The 26806-nt window shown below is 37.3% G+C and overlaps 2 protein-coding genes across 5 annotated transcripts in view; one reads left to right on the top strand and one right to left on the bottom strand.

Moving 5' to 3' along the window:
- The window catches only part of LOC126972295 (poly(A) polymerase type 3), a 35487-nt gene extending 19633 nt beyond the window's left edge, over positions 1 to 15854 (top strand). Inside the window, exons 10-15 of the mRNA XM_050818949.1 lie at positions 2603 to 2710; positions 6844 to 6899; positions 8209 to 8370; positions 8741 to 8890; positions 9757 to 10070; positions 10781 to 15854. Coding sequence (XP_050674906.1) covers positions 2603 to 2710; positions 6844 to 6899; positions 8209 to 8370; positions 8741 to 8890; positions 9757 to 9921 — 641 coding nt within the window. The 3' untranslated portion in view covers positions 9922 to 10070; positions 10781 to 15854. The remainder of the gene's footprint in view (positions 1 to 2602; positions 2711 to 6843; positions 6900 to 8208; positions 8371 to 8740; positions 8891 to 9756; positions 10071 to 10780) is intronic.
- A 1840-nt stretch (positions 15855 to 17694) lies between these two features.
- LOC126972143 (rho guanine nucleotide exchange factor 12) overlaps positions 17695 to 26806 on the bottom strand; it is a 284774-nt gene continuing 275662 nt past the window's right edge. For 3 of the 4 annotated variants that reach the window (XM_050818729.1, XM_050818757.1, XM_050818738.1), the window contains 3 exons: positions 26084 to 26251; positions 23774 to 23832; positions 17695 to 19986 (listed from right to left, as the gene is read on the bottom strand). In XM_050818729.1, the coding sequence (XP_050674686.1) occupies positions 19963 to 19986; positions 23774 to 23832; positions 26084 to 26251 (251 nt within the window). In that variant the 3' untranslated portion in view covers positions 17695 to 19962. The remainder of the gene's footprint in view (positions 19987 to 23773; positions 23833 to 26083; positions 26252 to 26806) is intronic. The other variant, XM_050818747.1, reaches the window with a different exon arrangement.

Raw genomic sequence — 26806 nt, 5'->3', positions numbered from 1 at the left:
TTATTTGCCAGAAATATTCACAAGTAAAGTCGTTACAAATTTAAGAGTAGGCACATGTTTCGTATTGAGAGACATGCAAATATTTCAGTGGTTTCGTTTTATAATATTGTAACCTATACTTATTTGTTTAAATTAGCTTTTTCATAACGATTCCTACATTGAGATATACAGTCTCAAATACCCGATCCAATAAAAGCTATTTGTGCAAAGCCCTAAAGTAATTCTAATTTATTTTTTGTGCATTTTAACATAGCACCCAAACTTAATCCAGGCGCTGTATAATGATGTGCTGGATCTAGACCATATTATGTCTGTAAATATAGAGCTCGGAAATGTTCAAATACATATTTTGTTTAAAGTGAAACATTGATTTTAAAATATAAATCTGAATTATCTAACTTATAATCTTCATCGGAAATATGTGTGTCGGTAAATGTATTGTAAAATCTATCACGATCATGGAGTGCTGAAAGTTTTAAGCAATCGTGTGGTGTTATAAATTCATATGGATAAATTCTTTTTTTCTAAGACGTCAAAAAATATTATTATTTGGAAAATTTAGTCTTAAATTGTTCTTCCTTCAAATATTTGACAAGTTTGTCTAAACTCAATGGAAAAAATGTAGGCATGAATTCCTAGGACTTAGATCTAAATATATGCGTAAGATGTTGCGGGAAAAAGCAACTCCAAATTTTATAAGTGTTACTAAGTAAGTATATGAAAATGAATATTGCATATTTAAAAATAAGAATGAATATTGTTCAATGTATAGACTTAAGTCAATAAAGCATAATATTTTAACTCAACGAATAAATAAATCTAGTTTGTCATACCAAACGGTATATTTAAGCAAATTATACTGATACCTTAGCTTGGAGTCATCATAAAATAAAATAAATGTTTTATAACTTTTAAGTTTGAATTATTTTTTTTGAAAAGAATGAGGGTAGATACATCTTTTATTTAGATATATAACTTGTGGAGTAAGTTATGATGTAGGTACTGTATATTGTTTTACTTATAAATTGTTCTATTTAAAGATAATCAATAAATGGTAGTTTAACAATAAATCGTATCATTATATTATATGAAACCTTTTTGTAGTAGAGGGTGCATTGTGTGTGGGTGTGGAAAATCAGTTTTCGTAAATAATTTTATAATATTTTTGAATGACGTCAGTGACACAAATTGTATCTAAATCACCTGATGCTTTGATGAAATGCAACCTTTATACAATCTCAACAATGTCAATTAGTTTCAAGATATAACAACCTGATCTCTATAATTTGTTTGGCGGAAGAAAAATCTTAAACTAATACTAAAAATAATTAATGACCCGATGAGGAAATCTGATGGTCGAATTGTTGATATATTCGCGAAATGAAGTAATCACAGAAACTAAAGTGTATTGTATTTATCTCAAAATTTGTTACATTAAGAAAATGACAATGAACTTTATCACTTAACTCAAGTTACATATTTCATAAATCAAAGTTCGTTTTGAATAAGCTCTTATACAATAAAATTGATAAAAATCATAATATTTCAGTAGATTACCGCAGTTATGTTTATGTTTGATTGTTTGTAAGGGTGTGTATTAGTTTTAGTTAAACTTACTACTATATTGCCTTATAGTTTTGAAATTAAATATGTAAGTACTTATAGTGATGTTTTGTTTTATTGTAAGTTGTAATCCAATAACTTTTAAATACATTATTCTAGGGTAATATGAATACAATCGAGATACAGAATTATTTGAAGAAAATTGATCTCAGTATTCAAAATAATGTTTACGCAGCAAATCGATTGTCGATATACGTTGTAACGCCCTGTTATATTGTCAGCGATGTAGATAGTGAAAATAAGCCAGGCTCTCACTGGGTTGCAACACACATTGGCGAGCAGGGTATTGGACAATACTTCAATTCATATGATCGTCCAGCTCAGGGATTCCAGCTGAGGTTTTTACAAAGCAATTGCAGAATGTATATCCACAATACTACAAGAGTAAAGAATTTATTTACCGCAGCATGTGTTGCGAGTACTGTTTAATGCATCTATACTTTAAGTTTAATAAGAAGAGTTTGAATGATTTCATCGAATATTTTTAAAATGACACAATCTGCAACGATGTTTTATTATATACTTTATTTATATCATCTGTTAACTTAATAATAAACACAGCACACAACTGTCGTTTTAATCGTAGTAATGAATGTGAGAGGTAATTTACTAATTACATCTATCACTTTCAAAGAATCGACATTGAGTCGCTCACCAATCATTAGGTTAATTACCACTGATTAGTAATGAGTATGGATATGTTTAACTTAAAAAGCTAACTTTGAAACTATAAGAGATATCGAAAAACGGATCAGCGCAATCGCTCGGAAATACATCAAAACCCCCAGTTTGACACCAAACTTCTTTTTTTTTTTTTTAGTAGGCATCACGAACAAGTGAGCCAGAACCGGGGAGGCAGAACCGGCTCATCCCCACTACTACTGTGAGCCAGAACCGGCGAATCCCTACTACTCACGCCATACAGAAGGCAGTTCTTAAGCGAAGTAATAGTGTTGTTAAGAGTGCGTGTGTTCCGCAGCGACCCTGGAGAGGAACCAGCACATCACCATAGCGCACGTCAACCCCGAGTGCTACAACTCCGTGCCGCTGCACACCAACGACGGACAACCGCTGGCCTTACCACCAGGTTTCTATTTTATAAACCGACTTCAAAATAAAGTTAAAGCTAAAAGTTAAAGTAAATAAAGTATGTACGCTGATTACTCTGAGATTTATGATCCGATTTACGTAATTATTCTTTCGTTCCATGCGAAATGCCAATTAGTCCCATAAAAATTTTACATAGTTTGGCCCAGTAGTTTTCACTTTTTGAACATTTATATGAAAATTTTTGTCTACCTGGATGACATAATTGTTTTCTGTGTACGGCTTTTTTTGGAGTTTTCATTCAGGTTGATTATATATTATTATTAACTGACACTAAAACGTAAAAAATAAAAAATAAACTACATTTATAAAAACCGACTTAAAAAACTGAAAAGTATCAAATAACTAAAAATTTAATTTAATACACCTCTTATGCAAACCTTTACCTTTAATATTAATAAAATTCTATTATTTGTATGTGCTACATATTGATAACTTTAAAGTCGGTGCCAAGCCAAATGTAATAAAGGTAAAGCTTCCGCTATAACCAAGCGGACAGACTCGAGTGACCAGACAACCTAAATAATTACAGCTGCTTATAAGTTTTATTTTACTTATCAATAGGTAGTAGCAGATACAAATAATAGTATTTTATTAATATTAAAGGTAAACATTTGCATAAGAGGTGTATTAAATTAAATTTTTAGTTATTTGATACTTTTCAGTTTTTGAAGTCGGTTTTTTTTAAATGTAGTTATTTTTAATTACTATTTACAGTACAGGACGTGTATGACGCATGAATTCTGCGTGTAGTACGGGGGCGTGCATATTAAAAAGGCAATTAAGCTGTGCCTACCTCATTATGAACCTAAATAAATATAGCACTACTGTTAAAGTTAATTTAGTTAAATTATCCAATATTTCATAATCAAACTTCTATTTTCCTAACGCTTGATACTAAATACCTACGGTAAGCAGCGACTAATTAGATCCACAGTGCCTAGCTTACTAGAAAACCAGTGCACGCCCCTGGTGTAGTAGTACTAGTTGTTGTTGGATTCTTCCGAAAGAAAAAGAAAGGTTTATGTGTAACATATAGCACTATATGTAATTGAAAGACCAAGAGGCAACCATAGAACCGACCTGTTTATTTTATTGGCGTACAATAAACAATACACTCACAGACACGCACCTCGCCTCGTGTTCGTGTCCGTCTCGCGCGTGACGTAGTGCTATCGTGATACAATAGACATTGAACATTACTGCCACTAAATAAGGTGTTATTTTTAATGAATGTTTTAATGTGCTGTATGAGTAATGCATACATCGCCGCTCGGGCATTTCTTAACGACCTTTTAATAGACAATTGGGAGTGTAGGTGTCTGTTATACGTCTTTCGTTTAATTCTACCTTATCCCTAGGATTTTATATGTTTTATACTTTTTACGAACTCGCTTTCAACTATTATTTTTAATGAATCACGTATGAACCACAATGGATATTGTAAGGTTACGCATTTTAAGTTTAGGTAATTATTAATTTATTTATGTAGACATGATGGAATAAGCATTTTATAAAATTTTGCAATGGCAAGATTGACATAATCTTTAATAGGTAAGCTCTGATAACCAATTAATTCTTTTCAAGTCTGCAATTACTACTAAAGAATAGTTTGCCTTTCTAAAATCATAAGTGGCAACTTTTTTGTTTATAGAATACGAATATGATATTTTCGTGTCTATATTAACATCTAATGCTGGATGGTCAGAATTGAGTTTGCTACTAACTACTAACTAACCAACTTGTATAAGGACATAAAATCGATTAAACGGTATCCTTAATCCTTGTGTGAGTGAGCAGGTACCTTTAGCTTTTCAAAATCTATAGAAAAGTATTTTTTAGGACCTGCAGGTAGGTGTGATTTTCTGAGAGCTCTTAACTATTTATAAATTATATATTTTTTATGTTTTGACGCAGTTAACTATTTACAATATTTTGTGTAAACCAAAACATATTTTGAACTCACAATAGAGTGACAAGGTACCCGGGTACCTCTTTCTATTTTTGTATGATTATACAGGAATTAACACAGATCTCGAAGTGTGTGTGTGTTACATGTTTGACAAGTTACTGCATGTACATCATAAGCTGGTTTTCTGCAGTTAGTGCAAGCTTTTCGTGTTTTCTGTGCTTGTGTTTGAGTTATGTGCGTATGTAGCAATCTCTGACGACTGAACACGCCCTGTAGAATCTCGTCTAGTCTGACAGAAGTCTAGGCTAGTATAAGAAGTTGTAGATCGAAGTATCTAGAAGAAACCGACAGCCTCAGTTCTTGACCAATCACGTCCTGCATTGCAGATCTCATATGTAATTTTGATGTCACACCTGGTAAGGTGTATACACGATATATCAAGAGGCTCGTAGATTCAAATTTGAAACGAACATAGGCCAAATATCTCGTATAGCTGCTGTATCAGCTAACAAATGTTCAGGGCGCGTTACATCATTATCAAATTGATTGTAAAGTGGACTGTAAGATGCAGCCCCGCCCCCATGACCAATCATGTTTCGACTACTAATTTGTGGTCTGGGAAGTAGATCAGACTGCAGCCGTATTCCATCTTTTGCAATAAGTGTATTTTCAAACTATTCCCATTCAAAACTCGCATCGGGTACTAAGAGTTAATCTCATTTTCAACTTTTGCTTCTGTCTCACCATCCGACATTTCCATTCCACCCTCCTCAACCAAAGGAATAGAATCATGTTCATTATAAGAAGCAACAAACTCACCTTAATATATCGCTAGTAATTCTGTGTAATTAATAATATCCTCGAACATGTGATCAACACAAACAATCATAAGTATACAGTCAAGTGTCAATATCAAGCACGATGTGCAAAGAATCGATTCAGTGTTTCTTGCTCGCAACCATTGTCCGCGCTCCATCCATCGTCCGCTTTGATAATCAAAGTATGTGTAACGTAAAAGCACATCTTGATTGATTACAATACGTATAAGCTGTATGAAGGTACCCGGGTACCTCGTCACTCTGTTAAAGTTGTTTTATTTGTCACTCACATAAGGCCCAGAACACACAGTGAAACGCAAATGCAACAAAACCCTTTTGAAATTGTTGATTTGAAACCACTTTCAACCATTTTCCGCACACGCTGCAACCACTATCATTTCAGTTTTCGTTGAGAAATACCTGTGCATAATGAGTTCTTCAAGTGACGAAGAAATTGTGGTTATGTATTTGTATCTTAAACAAAGAAGAAGGCGCAAAAAGAGAACTATGTGGATACATCCCTTCATTGAGAAGAATATCAACTGTCGTATGTTTGTGGCTGCCAAAGAATTACAAGAAACTGATAGAATGCTTCATCAGTCTCAGTCTTGCGAGAGTAGCTTTATTGTGTGATATTATACAAGCAAGGACATATTTGCACTTCTAAAACAAGTTTAATGTTGTTTTGTTCGTCGTCAGCCATTTTGTAAAAAATACGCCAAGACAAAAAAATTATGAAACGCAACGCGAGTTTCCTGCACGCCGGTTTCAATGCGACTGATTTACACCGCGTTTCAAACCGGTTTCAAACTGGTCGCGTCATGTGTGGTCTCTTTAAGGAATCTATGGCAGAAACTTAAATGCAACTCAAAAGTAACTAGTAGTTGCAGTTTCGTTGCATTTGCGTTTCACCGTGTGTTCTGGGCCTAAGGGTTGATTACAAGTATAATTAAGTCGTCGCAAATGGGAGGAGCTGCTATCATCATATTTCCACTCGATATATCCTAGATTAAAGTCACCTAAGAACAATTTTGTAAATATTAAATTAAGGTATAATAATTATTATAGTTGTAATCTTAGGCTTTGTATGAGAATGTTTCTTTTTTATTAAATTTGACTTATTTCTGCTGCTTAATTTATTTCTTCCGATAAAATGAAATGATCCACACAAGTTGGAATTAAAATAAATTTTAATCAACTCACGCTTGCTCAAAAAAATAAATATGCCAGAATGTTTACACAAAAAAAGAGCAAATCGTTCCTAGGACGACAGTTCCTCTATATGTCTTCTAAATTAGGATTTCTCCGTAATGTTCCAGTTATAATAACACACTGTATATAATGTATGTGTCGCTCAAATTATAATAAGTCAAGTTTTTTCAGGAACTTCCGTGCCGACTGACTCTGAGACTGAAACAGAAGAAAAGAAAAACGAAAATGTAAGTCCATTTGGTACTGTCGATAATCGAAAGGCTCACATTCTCTTCAGACTTATCTCGCCGCTCGACTCAGGTAGTAGTCACTTCTAGTAGGTAACCCAGAATATGTCGTAGTCCTGTACGCCAATTGGACAATGACTGATGTTGAGCGGCTGTTCATTACTTGTTGTAATTTAAATTTACTGCTGCCCTTAGAAAAATAAGTGTCACGTTGTTTGTCCGCGATGAACTCCTAAACTCATGAACCGATTTTAATAAAATTTTGCACCAGTTTGATCCAACTTAGAGATGGGATAGTTTTTTTTCGATTCGTGACCCTTAATTTTTTTAATTTCATATTTTATTCACTTTCTACGAAGTTTTTTTTATTATGAAAATCTAAAAGTCTAAGTCCCTGTTTACATGACTCAAATTCAAATATTTTTATTCAAAATAGGATGTGACTTCAATTATTGAAAGCCGAAAACTACCACCCATTCCAAAAATGTCTCAGACCTGAGAAGAATGGGCGCAACAAACTCAGCGGGATTTTTTTTTCATCTAAAAAATATGTTTACAAAGTAATATTGTACAATTAAACTTATTATTTTGGCGGTCGCTCCTTTCTCAATCTGTGGTATCATTAAGAAAGTAATTTATGTTATAGTAATCTTTACAACACAATCGTTTTGTATCTATTCCTTTGAATAACGTAATTAATATTTTTGTTTTGAACATTTTCTGGAATAAGATAGGACTGAGAATCGTTCTGGCATAACGGCCACAGAGTCAATTTATTATATTCAGTGATGGAACATCTGTTACATGTTAACACTAGTATTAATTACGAAAAAATGTCAAGCTATGTAGTGGAAAATAAGAGAAATATTACATATTATTAAACTTTAGACAAATACTTACCCCCTTATTCTTAATAGACTGCTACCTTAATGCATTGCTAATTCGCACTCTGTCTTCTTCTATTGACCTAAGTCAGAATGAGAAAAAACACTCCTTAGCGGCTGTTTAAAGTTAGAGGACCATCATGAATAAGGGGGTACGTTATGAACATAACTACTAGTTTGGTAGCAGGTAGTTAGCGTGGGGCGATTTATAAATAAAAATGTGAATTAATGGAAATTTAGCAATGATGAAAGTACACGCAGTTGTGAGATAATTCTTTGTCATTGTTGACTTATAAATGCGTTCACTAATGGTAGGTAACTTATCAATCATATTTGTTCCTTATTTAAAAATATTTTAAAAGCAAATTACATTAGCTATAATCGTGATGTTTCTGTGATGCAAGTCTGCCTTGTTGATGTTTCAGGATGAAGTGTTACCGAATGTGTGCTCGATGTGGTTCATAGGACTGGTGTTCGACAAGACCAATGTGAATGTCAATCTCACATACGACATACTTTCGTTCACTAAAGTGGTGCACTATCAGGCTGAGATCACCAACATGCTGCGAGAGGGTATGACAATTGAGGTATGTTGTTTAAGTATTAAGAATAATAAGAAAGACATTTTAATATAATCTTAATGAATAAAATATCTCTTAGTTCGGCGTGCCGATTGGCAAAGGCCTCATAAGATGTTAAGTCCCATTTGCCCAGCAATTTCACTAGCTACAGCGCCCTTCAGACCGAAACACAGTAATGTTTACACATTAATGGTTCACGGCAGAAATAGGCGCCGCAGATATAGGTTAGTAACTCTCTATAGAGCTGATATTTTGTTGGTAGCGGCGACTGGTTACGCGACCGTGGTGTACCGGTGAAATTTAGCTCTAAAGGACATTGAAAACAGAGCACGTTATTCACGAACAAAACAATTATTCAGCAAGCTATTATTTGCAGGCCCGACACGTTCGTCGCAAGCAGTTACACCAATATCTGTCGCCATCTTTGTTGAAGCGGGAGCGAACTACGTCCGGCGCCAAGAGGAAACAGGACAGCAACACGACACCCGCGCCGGTCAAAAAGACCAAGAGACTCTCCGAGAGCAGCGTGAGTATATTAAAAAAATATATTAAATTGGCAGTTGTAGAGACTGCACATAGAAATTAAAACTTAGAACATTAAGTATTCATTTTAAAATTTCATAATGTTTATAAATAATTAAGTGACTAATTTCAATTGATGTTCAAAACTATTCAAAATAATATATTAATCAAACAAAAACTACAATACACAGTATATATACTCATAGAACTTTTCAGTAAATCCATTCAATTTAATTTATAAGATATACACAGCACTGATATTGCACAATATGGCAGCTGTATAGCTACAGATATACTGCTATAAGCATTTTGGTGAGTGAACTCACGAGATTACACCCATCCAATAAGTGTGTAACTATATATATTTATATTTTTTTAATTATTTATTATCTCATGCGCCAGCCATGAACATTTCGGTGACGCAAATCCATAAGATTTTCCTGTACCTATAAAAAAATGTCAGTATGTTAAGAAATATTTGCATTAATATTGCAGCTGAGTTTCACCACCAGTGGACATCATATCAACAACTTGGAGATTTTATATCTAAAAGCAAACTCAACACGTTGGCACGTGGTCGGCGGGGACTGAATTGACAAGCAGGACGTTCAGCTGATAGTAATTGATACGCCCTGCCCATAACAATGCAGTTCCGCTCAGGATGATTGAAAAACCCAAATATTCTGAGTGGTACTGCATTTGCGCTGATGTTAAGTCTCATTTGCCCAGTAGTTTCACTATCTACGGCGCCCTTCAGACCAAAACACAATAATGCTTACACATTACTGCTCACGGCAGAAAAAGGCGCCGTTGTGGTACCCATACTTTAGCCGGCATCCTCTGCTGGTAATCACTTATTTTTCTTTCCAGAATGACGAAGTGAGTATGATATCGTACAATGACGACTCAAACTCATCCCCCATGTACGATGTATCGAATGGCGCAGCCAACCATCCACAAGAGGAAGGGAAGTCGGCCGAGAAAGTAGCAAGTGACCAGCCGCCGTCAACCTCGAACACCATCGCTTGTACGTAGTAGAATGAGGCCTGGCCCTAACGTAAACGCGTTTGAACTATGTGAAACTTTGTGATTTTATGTGAAAGTGTAGTGACTTGAATAAATAATGTGTATAATACTTAATTACTTACTGTATGTGCAGTGTGTGTTTCATACAAAATACTCTGGTAAGGGACATTTATGATTACCTTTTATTTTTTATTATGATCTAGGCATTTAAAATACATATCCTAGGATCTATTACTACTTGCGCTAGCGGGCCTGCCTTCAACTCCCTAAATCTACAAAAAAAGATGTGGAAAATTGAGGCTTTTGGCTAAGGAATGTGTGCCCATACTCTGCCGAGCTTTAAATTTTATCCTTATTACTTTTAAGAGGCGTAGAATCCTCAGAGGGTTTAGGCAGGGCACATCCTCTGTATTGAGTAAAGGTACTCAGACACCCCAGCCACATTCAAACAATGACCTCACATTCCAGAAGTATGTGTTTGAGGTCTTCAGTATCTACACAGCAGAATATGCACAGGTTTGATTAACTGAGACCCATTCTGCTTTACTATTACTTAGTAATATAATAATTTATTAAGTTAACTGTTCTGTACCTCAAACAACCCTAATATGATAACTTCATTGTCCATCTATTTGTTTGTCTTTATGACTGTCACTTAAATAGTTGATGTTACACCTTTCAAATTTATATAATTGATGGTGTTACATCCAGAATTATTAAATATAATATGGTAAGGTGATAAAACATAGAAACTAATTTGGTAAGTGCCATGTCCAAATACAAAGAAATTCCAAATATCGTGTGGTAAGCCTATTTGATGTCCATCCTTATGTTCATAGCAAATGATTTCCTGTTTTATCTGTTGCAGGTGAAATAGAAATAATACATTTGAAGGTGGACATCACGTAAGTATATGTTTGGTTTGTGAGCCACACATGTGATAATCATTTAATCTGCTCATCAGGAATCCTAGAGATAAATGAGAACATTTCAAGGAAAATATTGCAATTCTTTATGTAAATTGATAGAACAAACACAAAAATACAATAACAAATGCACAATCATCTAGTGCTGGGTGCTTTTTATGTATCAAAACATATTTCTAGGCTATATTTTTTATTATTGATTCCATGATTGAGCTGCCCGATATTTTGACGCAGTTGCAAGCGCCACGATCTCGGCGTGAATGATGTTGTATTAAAGCTATTTTAGCAAATATCTTCGGTAATAATAGGTGTATGACAAACATTGTCCTTAATTCGGTAAAATCTGATGCTAGTGATATATATTTAATGATGTTCGAATATCAAATAATATTTCATTACGTATCTTTCTCTCATTAGTATAAGCTTGTATTATTTTAATGTAAGAAGTGACGAGACTACCCAGATGTCCTGGGAAGTGATAACTTCTGCTCTTCTCTACAACGCAGTGCCGCACAGGATTCTTGAAAAAACTGAATAATCTGAGTGGCGTGGCGATTTTGCTCGTCACTTTGAGATAAGATGTTATGTCTCCCACTAGTATAAATTATGGTATATTGGGCCCTCATATATACATCAATAGTTCAATCACCTTCCCCGCAACACCAGTCGCTACCCGCTGACATGTTTAGTACCGCGACCCCGCCACCGTTTGGCACCCCGTGCGTGTGTGTCCGTGTCGGACTATAGAGTCCGACCGGTGGCGCCGATTGAGTTATGCGGGGCGAGGAATTAACGATTTATGAATAAAATAGTTAACTAAACGAACTTTGATGATCAATGATTTGCTATTTTCGTGGCTTAATTTTTGACGTTGTTTTTTTCTCCTAATTATGTTCAGTAGTTTTTTTGGTAATTATAAAAGAAACGTGTATATTATATTTGTTAGTTGTAGCAGCAGTAAACATAAAACGAACAGGTAATCTTGTGATATGAACCCAGCTGAAACATTCACTATGACAATGCGTGACGATAGCAGCCACTCGTTCATTTTCTGACTACACCGACCTATATTCTGAGCTCTATAACTGTAGTTTTTGTTTTTGTAAATAATAAAGAAGTAAACTTGTGTAGTGGTCAACTTTCGCTGCCAGCGTTATATAGCTAAAAATATTGTGCACGATTTATGCCCTCATTTTATTATTTAGTTAAAAAGGCCTCCCTGGGGATATTTAATAATTAATTTCTAGCTAAATTGTAGCTAATATTCTTCCTCTTTACTCAGAAAAGCTATTTCCATAGTGGGTTAGGTATATTATATTTAAAATAATTTCTCTTTTAGTTACATAAGATATGGAATGTTACAAAAACATTCACATTAGCCAGAAGAAATTGTTAACTAGGCGTTGAGATTATTATCTGACCAAATACATTTTGCATTGCGTATACAGTACCGCGTCGATTGTCCAAAATAATTGGGGTAAATGGGTGTTCGGAAAACCGGTATTTTGGGATAATGTATATTGATACAGATATACATATTTACGTACAGGTGAATGATAACCAAATTTACATTTATATATTTAATGACAAATAGGACTTAAACAAAAAAGTGCGGACAATTTTGTAGTAAAATTTGTTTATACTAGGTTCAATTACGCTTTAAAAAATCTTTAATCTTCGTCTGCCGAAGCAAGACTGCCTACCCGCTTACAAGCGGCTTGGTCACGTACTTTTGTAGTCATATATTGGATACTGGTTTGGTGGCGTCAGCCTTATTAGACATGAGATGTAAAATTTCGCAATCCTGCATTATTTGGTACCCGGGATCTTCATCGTCGATCGTTTAGGCATTTTAAATCGGCAAAATTTCGAGCGAGTAGTGTAGCGCTGGAGGCGGGAGAGGAACACGCGCGAGTCAGGCGGGCGTAGTGGTTGGGATAAGCGGTCGTGCCATAATATGATTTCGGAACAAGCTGTAAGATAGTAGCCGCGAACAAACGCAGGCACTGACACCTGCTTCGTGTCGTATTATGCCAACACGTAAGGGTGGTTAAAATTTTGTATCCTAAATATAAGTACAGTTTGTTTCTTTGAAAATTTCCATTATTTACTTTAAATTTTATAATTATTTTGTTACGATTAAGGTTCGATAGCTCTAGCTGTGTGCTTATTTAATGTCGCCAATATACCGCTACGCTGTATAAACAAAATTATAAGTGATTTATACAAGCATGTACAATAGCAACAATATGATTTGTTCCGTTTGTGGTGTAAAAAGAGAACAATAATTCAAACCAAACCTCACTGTAACATTACCTATCACCACAATTATATTCACCTATAACCATGTTAAGAGTTATGAACGATATGTCATCGGACGGTAACTTAACGGTTTTATCTCCAGAGACGCTGGTTGAAAAATAAAAAATATTCATTCATAGCATTCTAGCTAAATGTCCACAGAAATCGTTCGCCTTTACAACAGTCAAAGGCTAACGATATCGACTGCCAGCTATTGATCGCGGCTGACAGCATGATCTCGCTCGAAATTTTTCTTTTGCTAGTTGTAGGTTAAATGTATAACCTTATGATTGCACTTGTACGTTGTATCAACAGGGATTCATTTTTTTACGTAGTATCGGGTATCAACAAAAAAATTAATCCATTTTTTTATTATTGAAATACTCTAAAATGTAATTTGGTTTGTAACGCACCATGTGCTATTAGCTCTTCATATCCTATCAGCAGAATTCACGTCTCAACTATACAGAGTTTTCAGTCACAAATGATGACGTTTCACGTGCCCCTCGTAAGTATTCTCATATTCTCGATGGTAAAGTTACTCCCCACACCCCACCGTAACTAACGAGACAGTGTGAATTACTATTATTATTAGATAGAGATATCATTTTACTTTCAATTATTAGCAAAGTTTAACAGAACATGTGGCGTACCACGTCAACGTCACACATTGTTCGAGACTGGCTCGCTTCTCCTGGGCGTAGTATTAGTTGGCGCACTTCGCGATTACTCCTGCGGTATCTAGTTGGAGCGCAGCGGAGACCAATCCTTAATCTAAGGTAATTTATGTCCGTACCTTCCTGTGCACAATTCAAATCACGCTGGTAATTTATCGCAAATTCTTCATATTATGTCTTTATTGTTTATAAAATAATAAACGCAATGTTCTATTTTAATTTAGAATACAATTGTGTTGCAAAAATGTAAATAAGTCCAATGATGCCTTCATTAAAAATTTTGAACTTAAAAAAATTGTTTAGATTACTTTTATTGTATCTTTAAGCTTTACTTCATTCAGTGCAAAACAAACAGCGAGAAAGTTGTGTTTTAACCTTGTAATTGTATGAAATAATAATAAATAGGAAATTGTAGCTGTGACTGTCTGTTCCAGAAGGTTTGCGACGCATTATATTAATACGCTCACAGCATATTCTGACACTAATTAGTAATAGAATCGCACATCGATAAGGTAGAACAAAGTATGACTATTGTTTTGTGTAATATAAATAAATGTATGGAGTGTTAGTAACGTGTTTTAATTTTTCTCTGTTATCGTAAAGTGTAAACTCCAAGTGGTTTTGGTATGTTTGACCACGGAATATTTTGTGCTCGTCGCGAATTATATATTCATTATAGTCATCCACGTTCACAGGGGAGTGCACAGCATAAGCGAGGTAATATGAGAACCCCCGGCTGCGATCAGTGCCATTCCATATAGCTCATTATATATTCTAAACTTCTATCATCGTGAATATATCATATCTTGAAATTGTAGCCGATACAATGGAGTATGATAGTTTAGTTTACTTAGTAGACAGACACTGCCATTAACGTCCAAAGTCGACGTGTCGCAAGATTCCATGGACCGAGATATCGGCTATCGGAACGTATAGTATTAAATGGTTCACACAGATATCAGTCTAGGGCTGTCACCCCCGTTGTTGTGTGACAGCCCTAGTATTTTTTTTAAGGGACTAGACGGCGAGACAGCTTTGTAAGTATTTAGAGCTGAATAAAGGAGTTGACCCACTATTAGTATTTATTACACATATGCCGATTTGTTATTAAATATATATTTATATTTGATTGACAGTTGTTATTATGCGTAAGTAAACTAAATTTTTACCGTATTTTTCTAAGTGTAGTAGCTTTCGAATTAAATAGAATTCTTCAGGAAATTATTTACTGTTGTAACACTTTGAATAAAGCCCGCTCCAGGCTCTGTTTATTACATATATTTAGTAACGGCCGTTCCCAATATACTATCTACAGATAGAGATAAATTACTACCTTGTACTGTCAGTAATTAGCTGTCAATAATCTAAAGCTGTCCCTATATACCCGATAAGTCATTCTTATCGCCTTTTATTGGGACGCGTGAATTGCAATTTCCATACAAATTTCTATCGCTGGTAAGCTAAACGTCTTCCCATTGACAGACAGTGTGTACGGATAAGGTGAGTTACCGTCGATAAGTTTATTGGGACAGAAAAGTCAACGATAGTTACGATTTTTTATCTCAAGTAGGCCACAACCGGAATATTGGGAATGGCCGTAAATGGACTTGTCCATATTGTACAAGAAAATATTTCACTAAGACAATATAATATTTTAACAAATTACAAAAATATTCGAAGCTTATATATACAATTTACCATTCGAACACGTGACGATTTTGTGCTAATATTGGTCTTTTTTAGCTAGTGTTAAGGGTTTGCTATGCGATAAAGATTTGCTATGCTATAAGGCCATTGCTATATATTAATTATATTTTGGCGGACATTGACAAGTCAATTGACAGAAAAGTAAAACACGTTACTTATTACGCAATATCGATTAATCAATTCCATTTAGCTGATAAGACTCAATCATATTTTATTGTAAGAACTTTCTATTGATAACTTTTATGTAAATATTATAGCGGAACTACTGTTATATATAATATCGAGGTATAAAACATAAAATAAAAAAAAAGTAATAAAAGTGTAACGTTGATATCCGTGTTTTATTTCTGTGCCTAACTTGTAAATACAAAACCACATCCTTGTTTTGACTGATAAAAAAGTAACCTTTTTCAATGAAATTTCTCTTCTTGACGTGCTGAGATTATTTCAGTAACAGTTACTGGCAAGTTTTTTTTGTGATTTTTCTTAGTATTATGAAATACTCACAATGGAATTTGCTCCACAACAATGTGAAGCAAACTTAATTCGGGGAGTCTGCAGTCGTGAATTGGTTCCACCAAGTGGTTGTGCGAGCCAAAAAGATTCTCACTAAACACCCGGTTGTAGAATAGCTGAGATGTCAAAACATATGCGGGTGAAATTATGACGCACTGTTGGGGATTTCTATTTGTGTCAGTTGCTGGTATCAACCTGAAAAACTGACCACTCCATGATAAATGCGGTAGACGATGCTAAGTGATCTCTTAGAGGGGGATACGACAAAGAATTTTAGAGTTAGCGGTGAATAAACAAACTTGTTTTGTTAGGTAGAAATCGACAAAAATAGCATAGCATAGCATAGTCTATTTCAGACGCAAGCTGGCAGGGCCATTACTAGAAGTTTTGCGTGTGTCTTGACGTCTACATAGCAATGCCTTCATGAGGCAGCTTTGTGCTACACTCGATCAAAGGCTTTCTCTAAACCTGCTCTCACCGCTAACGCATCCTTCGATTACAATTTTTTCGCCCTGAGCATATACAAGACAAGTGGAAATGCACGCAGGTCATCCATAGTTGAGTGGGACGCAATAAATATTAGTTTTAAAAAAACTAACTACCTAACGCTTTTTTGAACTATTATTTATTTTCCTTTTTTTAGTTAATTTTTTTAGATTGAATGAAGATATTTTAATATTTGCGAATAAAAATGTTTTAGTTATGGAGATCACCGAACTACCTCTTATAATAATCAGCTCAGTTAAATCACGCATTAATAATTTATAATGGAAACAGATTACTTAAACAGCGCCATCTTTTCATAAATTAAAACATTACTTCATCATTACAGAATCATTTGAAAACGAATTAGATACTATAATTTTGTGGAACTGTCTTGACATGTCGCGTGGTTTCTTTGTAGTTTACAATAAATTGCTAGGTGGCGCTTATTAGTGATTTATTTATCTAAAAATTATATAAATTGGCAAAAATCTTATTTTGCGAATTGAATAATGGAATAATCTTATCAAATTAGTGTAGTGTCGTCGGTCCTCGATAAATCTACGAAGTTTGAATGATATCTGGTCGTTTAAAGTGGGTCAAAATCGCGTCTAAAAAAGTCCGTTACAAACATACAAGTGAAGCTAATATAAAGCGTGTAAAAAGATAGTTACATCAAAAAAATTTATTGTAAGGATCTAGGTGTATAAAATACACTTTTTGACGTCTTAGAAAATTACAATGGAATAATTAAAAACGTCATCGTAAGGAAAATGCTTTTCTTATTTCTTGTAGTAAGTATTATTTTTCAAAGTTTTACTACGCAATCTGGCATTTTAGTTTCAATTATAAGCAAAGATTAACAGAACATGTGGCACGTCAACGTCACACATTGTTCCAGGCTGGTTCGAGTTCACCTATTTGGACGTAGTTAAATTTGCCGCACTCTGCGACTACGTCTGCGGTATCTATGTAGTTGGACGCAGCGGAGACCAATCCTTTAATCTATGACAGAAATGTCACTTATTTTCTATTTATTTCGTTATGCTACTATTACAATTACTTTTGTCATTAAGTTCATCTATTCCTTCAAGATATCTACAGGTATAATAGTATTAAAGTAGTATATCACATGCTGTGTTATTGTATTAGAATAAAATAAAACCAACTCCACAACTTCAAGGGCATTTATTAGATACCAACTAATATTACATACTTGATTTATAATTAAGCGTCTGCAAGCGGTTGAGGTGTGTGTAGGTGTGTGTCTGTTTGTAGATACATCAAAAACTGCTTAAAAATTATGCGATACAAAATACAATAAATAGCTAAAATATATTTCGAGTACATTTATATAGGAATGATAGTTTTGTAGGTAAATAACGTGTACACACACCTTTATAGCGAGGGCCCGATCCACACGTGAGTTTTTTATTAACGACAGATAATTCAATACTTTAATTCACCGAACCAGTTGGCAATGTAACTTTTAAAGTGTTAAGATTTTATCCACTTTACATATATTTAATTATGTTTTGCAAAAGATAAAACCTTTCAACAAAACTCTTTCTCCAATCTTGTTGAATACCAATAGTAGATAATGTATAGAATAATATCCTACATATAATATAACGCGATACTGCAAACGTGACTTGTAGGAAATGTTTGTAACAATCTTTTTAAGTTAAATGTATTTGTTTTTTAAACATGTCTAAGTAACAACTAACAGGTAATTTTTTTATTCTTATAGTACCGGAACAAGCATTCGGTCCATGTGATTTAAAACGTTATCATCTAAGTCGAAGTGCATTAAAAACTACAAAGATGGGGTTCGAAAAAGATTAAAAAATATGCAAACCAATATATCGCGTATGCGCCGAGCCCAAAACACATTTACATCCATGGGGTAAATTGGAAACATTTACCCCAGCAAATATTTCCAATTTACAAAATACAATACTTATAAAAATCCAATACGTACAAAGAAGCTCGCTGTAAAGCTCGACGTGACTTGAGCGTGTCGCTCGTGTGTTTACAGCCTAAGCTGTTTCATATCTTTGTTATTCTTCTTCGTTTTAAACTATGGAATTCTCAAATTCGGAATCTCACTATATCTTTTATTATACAAAAATAATGATAAAAGTCCGCCCGCAATATTCGCCCCCGCCCGTAGCTTATATTTGTCTGACTCATTCTAGTCACGTCGAGCCTTTTTTAACAAACGGATGGTATTTGGTAAGCATACTAAGGCTAGCCTACACATACAAAATATCATCGTACTATACATACATACAGATTACGGCATCATTAGGTCCCGGGGACAATATTGGTGTTGTGGAATCAAACGACACTGGGGAAAGTTACATCGAAATACCCGCATATACCAATACAAAGCGGTTCATCTTTAATAACCGATAGAACTTTTCTATCGAAAGGAGTTGTCAAAGGAGCCGCATGGGGCCCACTTGTAAAACGCTGGAAATCACTTTATTATCATTTTTATATCGAACATTACGAGAAAAAATATGTTTAAGGCACATTTACATTATGTGAAGAGTTTTATTACCACAATATGACAATCATTCAAACTACACATAACCTATTAGATGGGCGCAGACAAGGATGTATTGAATTAATTATACATAAATATATAACGATTAAGAGAGTCCGAAAATAAGAATTATAACTGACAATCTCTGTGAAGTTATATAAAAAGACAACATTACAAATTAATGCATTGATATTCGACGTAACTCCCTCTGCTTTCATATATTTCATTAATCTACGTCAGCAATACTTAATTATATAACGATGCTGTTTGTGCACATTTTCAAAATTATTTTTACAATTATTATAAGCGAAGAAAGCAGGGAGCGGTATTTAAGAATTACATAGACAGAGAGACAGAATACAAACGAAATATTTGCTACAATTGATTGCTAATTTTAAAATGAACACAAACAGAAATTCGCATTTGTACATTAGTATCAGAATATGGCATACAATTGGTAGTTACAAACAGGACAGAGATACACTAAACTAAAACAATCTATAAGCCCAAACACAGCCGTTTGGGGCACAAACAATCACAAAACGGGGTAAATGGGAAAGCGACAACATAAAAAAAAACTTAAGTCCCCCGTCATATCTTTTATATTGTCCAATAATACTTCTGATTGGCAAAAGAAAAACATATTTACACGAGTGAAAAATACCGGAATCTCTATACATGTTATTAAACTTACGTATGGAATATTATTTAATACTATATTGATTACTTTACATTGGGGTAACAAGAACAAAAATAAAATTATACAAAATGTACATTGAGCTGATCGATATGATCGGCGTCTGTTTTCAGCAGGGGGCGCTGCGCTCGCGCTCGTTCGTGTATGTGACCCACTGCGCGCAGTGCGGTATTGTGTGGCCGGCCTAAGAGATCAGCCTCCGTTGCTCGGTTGGTCCTGTCAATATTGCGTTCAAATTAAATATAAAAACAAATAAAATAGTATAATACCTACATTTTCACCTAGTAATACTTACTACTAGGAGTAGGTATATATTTACTACGCTTTAATATTCTAATTCATGAAAACACTTTCGATAAAATCCTTAAAAACAATCAAAAGCGTGAAATAATTTAATTATTACTGAATCAAACATTCAGTGACGCGTGTTCATGCATGCATGATGCAAAGTATGCAGGACAAATGCAAAGGCATTCTAAAATGTTTTAAGCCTCGCATAACGTCAAAGTCAAATAAACGATATTTGACATATGAAATATATAAGTAAACCCTATTGAATCGTCACTATAAATATTTCTTTTAAATTTCTGAATCTACCATATGTTTGGATAAAGGAAAGCTCGTGAGAAGAACATACAAGAAACTCAACGGCCACGCTTTTCAATAAAATAAAGTATTTTACAATGGCTGTACATAATACATAACAAATTAGTTTGTAAGTTACTGCATCCAATATATGAATCATGTTTAAATAATATTAAATAGCAATAAAAAATACTAAACAATAAACTGTAAATATAAACTAGGTACTTATCGTATATTGGATGCATGAACCATAAGAGAATTCATTGTATAGGTCCTTTTTCTTTTTTAGGTTTATTGATTTGAAGATTTTTAGTATATCACTACCGTTAACATACTTTTTCAAATCAATGGAACATATTGGTACTGACATGTAATTTAAGCATATCCTGTGCTGCTTTTGGTGAAGAGTTTAGGACTTTTGTTGTAATAATTGGGATTTCGGAGAATTTACGAAATTCGTTTGCAATCTCTATTTCCGAATTTATACAACGATAATTAATATTTAAGTACACAGAAGTGTTAAGACAACTTTACCTTCCAGTTTCATTATTAATTATATTCTAAGTTGCTTCAATTAAGTTGTTAATAAAAGATTATTATTACTGTTTTTAATTTTATCTGCAATGAAACGTGTCTTCGCTTCATGACAAACTACTTAAACAACTTGGAATATCTTTTTACATGTTATATTTAGAATTCCTCAACATTATAATTGTAATGTTTCTCATAATAATGCTTAAATAAGCGTTTACGACTTTTGTTGCCCAATCAATAATCATCAAAATAATGTTTGTTGTTTACTAGAACCGTTAATGGAGTAAAAATCAACCCGTACAGAAGGATTTGAACTTAGTGTAAAATATAGTGACAATTATTACTTTCACCTTAGTGTAAAAATGGTTTGGTATTTACCCAATTATTTCAAAACCATTCAAGACAGCTGCCAGTAACTGGTATATAGGGCATTTATTTTCTCAAAATTGATTCCTTTAGAATTATTTTTGATGTCATTTCTAATATACTAGATACTACTACCGCTTTGGAAACAAATGGCGCTCTGAGAGAGAAGAAGCGGCGCAAGAACCTCTCCCAGCATTCTTTTTTTGCGCTCTTTTTAATAAAAGTATAGGATATTGTACTTTCCTTGCTATTGCTATACAATAATCATAATCTAGTCCTAGGCTGTCCGATCACTTAGATATTCAGCTCTGGAGTAATAGGATTTACGACAGAGGCATTTTTTTATAAAACATTTAAATTTATTTATAGATAATGCCTGAACAGTGGCTGGGACTTTATTATAAAACTGTATACATTTAAACTTAAGGCTTTTATGTATCTTATGAAGGCTACTAGAATTAGTTAAAAGCAATCCCTTATTTCCAGTGTTATAATAATGAAAATCACTATTAAGAGCAAAAAGCTGACGATTTTTGTTAACGTATATTAAGTTTTCATAAATGTACTGACAATGAACAGTCATAATATTTATTTCTTTAAATTTTTCTTTGAGAGACTGTCTATAAGCAAGCTGATATATATATACGCCATAGTAAAATACCGTACGTCATGATGCTGTGAAAATAACTGAAGTACACCAATCCAGCGGTCGCAACATCAGTGTACTCTATAATCTTTCTAACTGCATATGCCGCAGAACTGAGTCTATCTGCTAGATGGGCAATATGTGGACCCCACTGAACACAGAACTTTTTCTCTAACGTGATACCCAAAAAGACCGTAGTGTCCACAAGTTGTAATTTCTGGTCATTTATAAGTACGTTGGTTTGTACCTCCGCTGTGTTTGGTGTAATGAACCGTAAACACTTGGTATTTTTACTGTTTAAGTGCAGATTATTCATCTCAAACCAACGCACTTTCTTTGAGAGTGCACCTCGTTTACCTCGTCATCAATATCTGCACTTCGTTTCACTTTAAAAATAAGTGAAGTATCATCAGCAAACAATACAATATCATGGCTATTTTTTACACCATAATGCTTTAGTTTTAGGAGTAACGTTTCATGGTGGACGCAGTCAAATGCTTTGGACAAATCACAAAAAATGCCCAATCCATCCTGTGACTCTTCCTAGGCATCAAAGATGTGCTCAATGAGTCTAGTACCCGCATTAATTGTAGATAAGCCCCTAGTGAAACCAAATTGATTTTTGTTAGTTTACAAAAATGAATTTGTAGCTGCTGAAGCAAAAGTTTTTCATAAATTTTACTAAAAACAGACAGCACTGAAATAGGCCTGAAATTAGCAGGATCAAAAGAACTGCCCGATTTAAACAAGGCTGCTTTGCTGTATTTCACAAGGGAAAACACCCTCATCTATGCATTCGTTAAATATTATTGCTAATTCAGGTGCTATAATGTCAAATATGTATTTTACTATATTAGTAGAATGGCCCCATAGGTCCTTTGTATTTTTTAAGTTAATTAATTTGAAGATTTATTAGTATGTCGCTACCTTTAACATACTTAAATTTCAAATCAATGGAAGATACTGGTACGTGTAATTTAAGCATATCATGTGCTGCTTTTGGTGAAGAGTTTAGGTCTTTATCAAATTAAAGTATTTATTAAATTCTTTTGCAATTTATATTTCCGAATTTATGACGCGATTATTAATATTTAAACACATGGAGGTGTTACGGTACTTCGATTTACCAGTTTCATTGTTAATTCCATTCCAAGTTGCTTTTACTTTATTATTACTGTTTTTAATTTTATCTGCAAAGAAACGTGTTTTCGCTTCATGACAAACTACTTTAAAGTGCTTGGAGTATTTTTTTTTCATATTTAAATTCTTTACTATTATTGTAATGTTTTTCATAATAAAGGTCATATAAGCGTTAACGACTTTTGTGGATACCCATTGTAAATATAATACATATATATATACCTTTGTTGGTCTGACATTGTCCAATTTTTTATTTACTTTTATAAGTTGTCCACTATTGTGGGATTGAACATTATTAATTAGTTTTCTAGTAATAATAACATTTGTAAATATATTATCTAAGCAGGTTGCTGTAGTAGAAGTGATTCTAGTAGGTTTCCGAAACACATTGAAGAAATTAATACTTTGAAATAAATTTTTAAGGTAAGTACAATTGATAGATGGTTCAAGTAAATTTATATTGAAACCTAAATACAATAATTGGTTGGCTGGTTAACCTAAATTTTATAAGTATCTCTTCATTCTATGTTCAAATTTTTCATATGATGCAGTGGGGGAGATACTTCTAACTAACAATCTTGTTATAGAAGAATAAACAAAATTGTAAATATATCTAAAAACCGTAAAACAATTTGTAGCCTACAATTAATTCATCATAAGATTATTAGTTTTACTTTGTACAAAAGAAGCAAAAAAAAAAACAAAAATTAGTTTAATCAGTGAAGTACAGACCTCTATCGTTTGGTCCACAGTCATGCCGGGAAACGATATCTCCTCTGTCATCAGCTTGTCTGTGGCAAACATATATACATTATTCATGTAACAATAATAATTATTGTTGTGATTTATAAATTACATGCTATAAAAGATTGTTGTACTGATTAACAGAAGTGGGATACATCTCAAATATCACCATTCACAACCTGTCGTAGATAACTTTACTTTGCGTTTATTAATAACACAGTAGCAGTTTATGTAGTGTAAGTATATGTTTTATATGGTGGATACACCAGTGGGAAGCTTATTTAATAGGGGGTCAATTTCGGGTGTTAACCCCAAAGTGTCAATAGGTGTTAGGTACTAATGTAATATTCTCCGAATTGACAAATGAGCGTACGGGTCACCTGGTGTAACGTGATCAGCGCCGCCTAAATTATCTTGCAATATCAGAGGAATCATAGAAGCGTTGTCGGCTTAAAGGGGAAGTATACGCGCTCTTTTTGCAGGTACCCATGTGGTATCGAGCCGGAAACACCGCGCAAGGAAGTCCATTCTGCAGCTTGGTTGTATAATACATACAGGCCACCAGCCGCCCCAGCGCGCCCTGCAGCGCCGAGCTCAGCGGCACCAGGCGCCGCGCCACGCTGGATGTGTCACTCACCGTGGCGCTCCCTGCTGGCGGCCAGCGCGGCTCGCAGCGCGTGGCGCTCGGCCGCCAGCGCGGGCAGCGCCGCCACCAGCCGCCCCAGCGCGCCCTGCAGCGCCGAGCTCAGCGGCACCAGGCGCCGCGCCACGCTGGATGTGTCACTCACCGTGGCGCTCCCTGCAGGCGGCCAGCGCGGCTCGCAGCGCGTGGCGCTCGGCCGCCAGCGCGGGCAGCGCCGCCACCAGCCGCCCCAGCGCGCCCTGCAGCGCCGAGCTCAGCGGCACCAGGCGCCGCGCCACGCTGGATGTGTCACTCACCGTGGCGCTCCCTGCAGGCGGCCAGCGCGGCTCGCAGCGCGTGGCGCTCGGCCGCCAGCGCGGGCAGCGCCGCCACCAGCCGCCCCAGCGCGCCCTGCAGCGCCGAGCTCAGCGGCACCAGGCGCCGCGCCACGCTGGATGTGTCACTCACCGTGGCGCTCCCTGCAGGCGGCCAGCGCGGCTCGCAGCGCGTGGCGCTCGGCCGCCAGCGCGGGCAGCGCCGCCACCAGCCGCCCCAGCGCGCCCTGCAGCGCCGAGCTCAGCGGCACCAGGCGCCGCGCCACGCTGGATGTGTCACTCACCGTGGCGCTCCCTGCAGGCGGCCAGCGCGGCTCGCAGCGCGTGGCGCTCGGCCGCCAGCGCGGGCAGCGCCGCCACCAGCCGCCCCAGCGCGCCCTGCAGCGCCGAGCTCAGCGGCACCAGGCGCCGCGCCACGCTGGATGTGTCACTCACCGTGGCGCTCCCTGCAGGCGGCCAGCGCGGCTCGCAGCGCGTGGCGCTCGGCCGCCAGCGCGGGCAGCGCCGCCACCAGCCGCCCCAGCGCGCCCTGCAGCGCCGAGCTCAGCGGCACCAGGCGCCGCGCCACGCTGGATGTGTCACTCACCGTGGCGCTCCCTGCAGGCGGCCAGCGCGGCTCGCAGCGCGTGGCGCTCGGCCGCCAGCGCGGGCAGCGCCGCCACCAGCCGCCCCAGCGCGCCCTGCAGCGCCGAGCTCAGCGGCACCAGGCGCCGCGCCACGCTGGATGTGTCACTCACCGTGGCGCTCCCTGCAGGCGGCCAGCGCGGCTCGCAGCGCGTGGCGCTCGGCCGCCAGCGCGGGCAGCGCCGCCACCAGCCGCCCCAGCGCGCCCTGCAGCGCCGAGCTCAGCGGCACCAGGCGCCGCGCCACGCTGGATGTGTCACTCACCGTGGCGCTCCCTGCAGGCGGCCAGCGCGGCTCGCAGCGCGTGGCGCTCGGCCGCCAGCGCGGGCAGCGCCGCCACCAGCCGCCCCAGCGCGCCCTGCAGCGCCGAGCTCAGCGGCACCAGGCGCCGCGCCACGCTGGATGTGTCACTCACCGTGGCGCTCCCTGCAGGCGGCCAGCGCGGCTCGCAGCGCGTGGCGCTCGGCCGCCAGCGCGGGCAGCGCCGCCACCAGCCGCCCCAGCGCGCCCTGCAGCGCCGAGCTCAGCGGCACCAGGCGCCGCGCCACGCTGGATGTGTCACTCACCGTGGCGCTCCCTGCAGGCGGCCAGCGCGGCTCGCAGCGCGTGGCGCTCGGCCGCCAGCGCGGGCAGCGCCGCCACCAGCCGCCCCAGCGCGCCCTGCAGCGCCGAGCTCAGCGGCACCAGGCGCCGCGCCACGCTGGATGTGTCACTCACCGTGGCGCTCCCTGCAGGCGGCCAGCGCGGCTCGCAGCGCGTGGCGCTCGGCCGCCAGCGCGGGCAGCGCCGCCACCAGCCGCCCCAGCGCGCCCTGCAGCGCCGAGCTCAGCGGCACCAGGCGCCGCGCCAGCGCCGCCGCCGACCCGTCCACCACTGCCGACACACCTATCACAATTTCATTTTCAGTTACAAACCATCCGTGTTGCTTGTACCACGCATTTTAATTCCGTTTGTACTGAGTTCTTAAAAGTGTACCAAATCTACACCTTATTACTATCAATATAGTGTCGCAATTCCCGCGTTAATCACTTTGTTTGTGCAATTCTTTAATCTTAAATACTACTTCATTTCAATTTATATCTTTATTAAGCATAAACTTTTTAAGATATTGTGATGAAGTGTGATATGTGTAAAAATGAGGTCAATGACGGAGTACAGTGTGCGGGATGTAAGCGGAATTTGGATTACAGCTGTGCGGGTATATCCGAGACTGGATACCGCAAACTTGGACCAGAGCGTCGGGCTGTCTGGAAGTGCCCACAATGCAAGGTCAGTCCAATATCCAACCCTATTACTACCAATACTACTGATTCGGGTAAGTTGGCTACTATACTAGAGGAAATACGTAAGATGAAACAACAGCTGAACTATCTTCCTGACCTGGTTCGCGATGTTAAGTGTATTAAAACCGAGATTGCTGACCTCAAGGCTGCCTGTGAC

Source organism: Leptidea sinapis, chromosome 2, assembly GCF_905404315.1.
Source record: "Leptidea sinapis chromosome 2, ilLepSina1.1, whole genome shotgun sequence".
In the NCBI taxonomy this organism is placed as follows: Eukaryota; Metazoa; Arthropoda; class Insecta; order Lepidoptera; family Pieridae; genus Leptidea; species Leptidea sinapis.
Note: the sequence above shows the minus strand (reverse complement) of the source record. Positions and strands in the feature narration are given on the sequence as shown.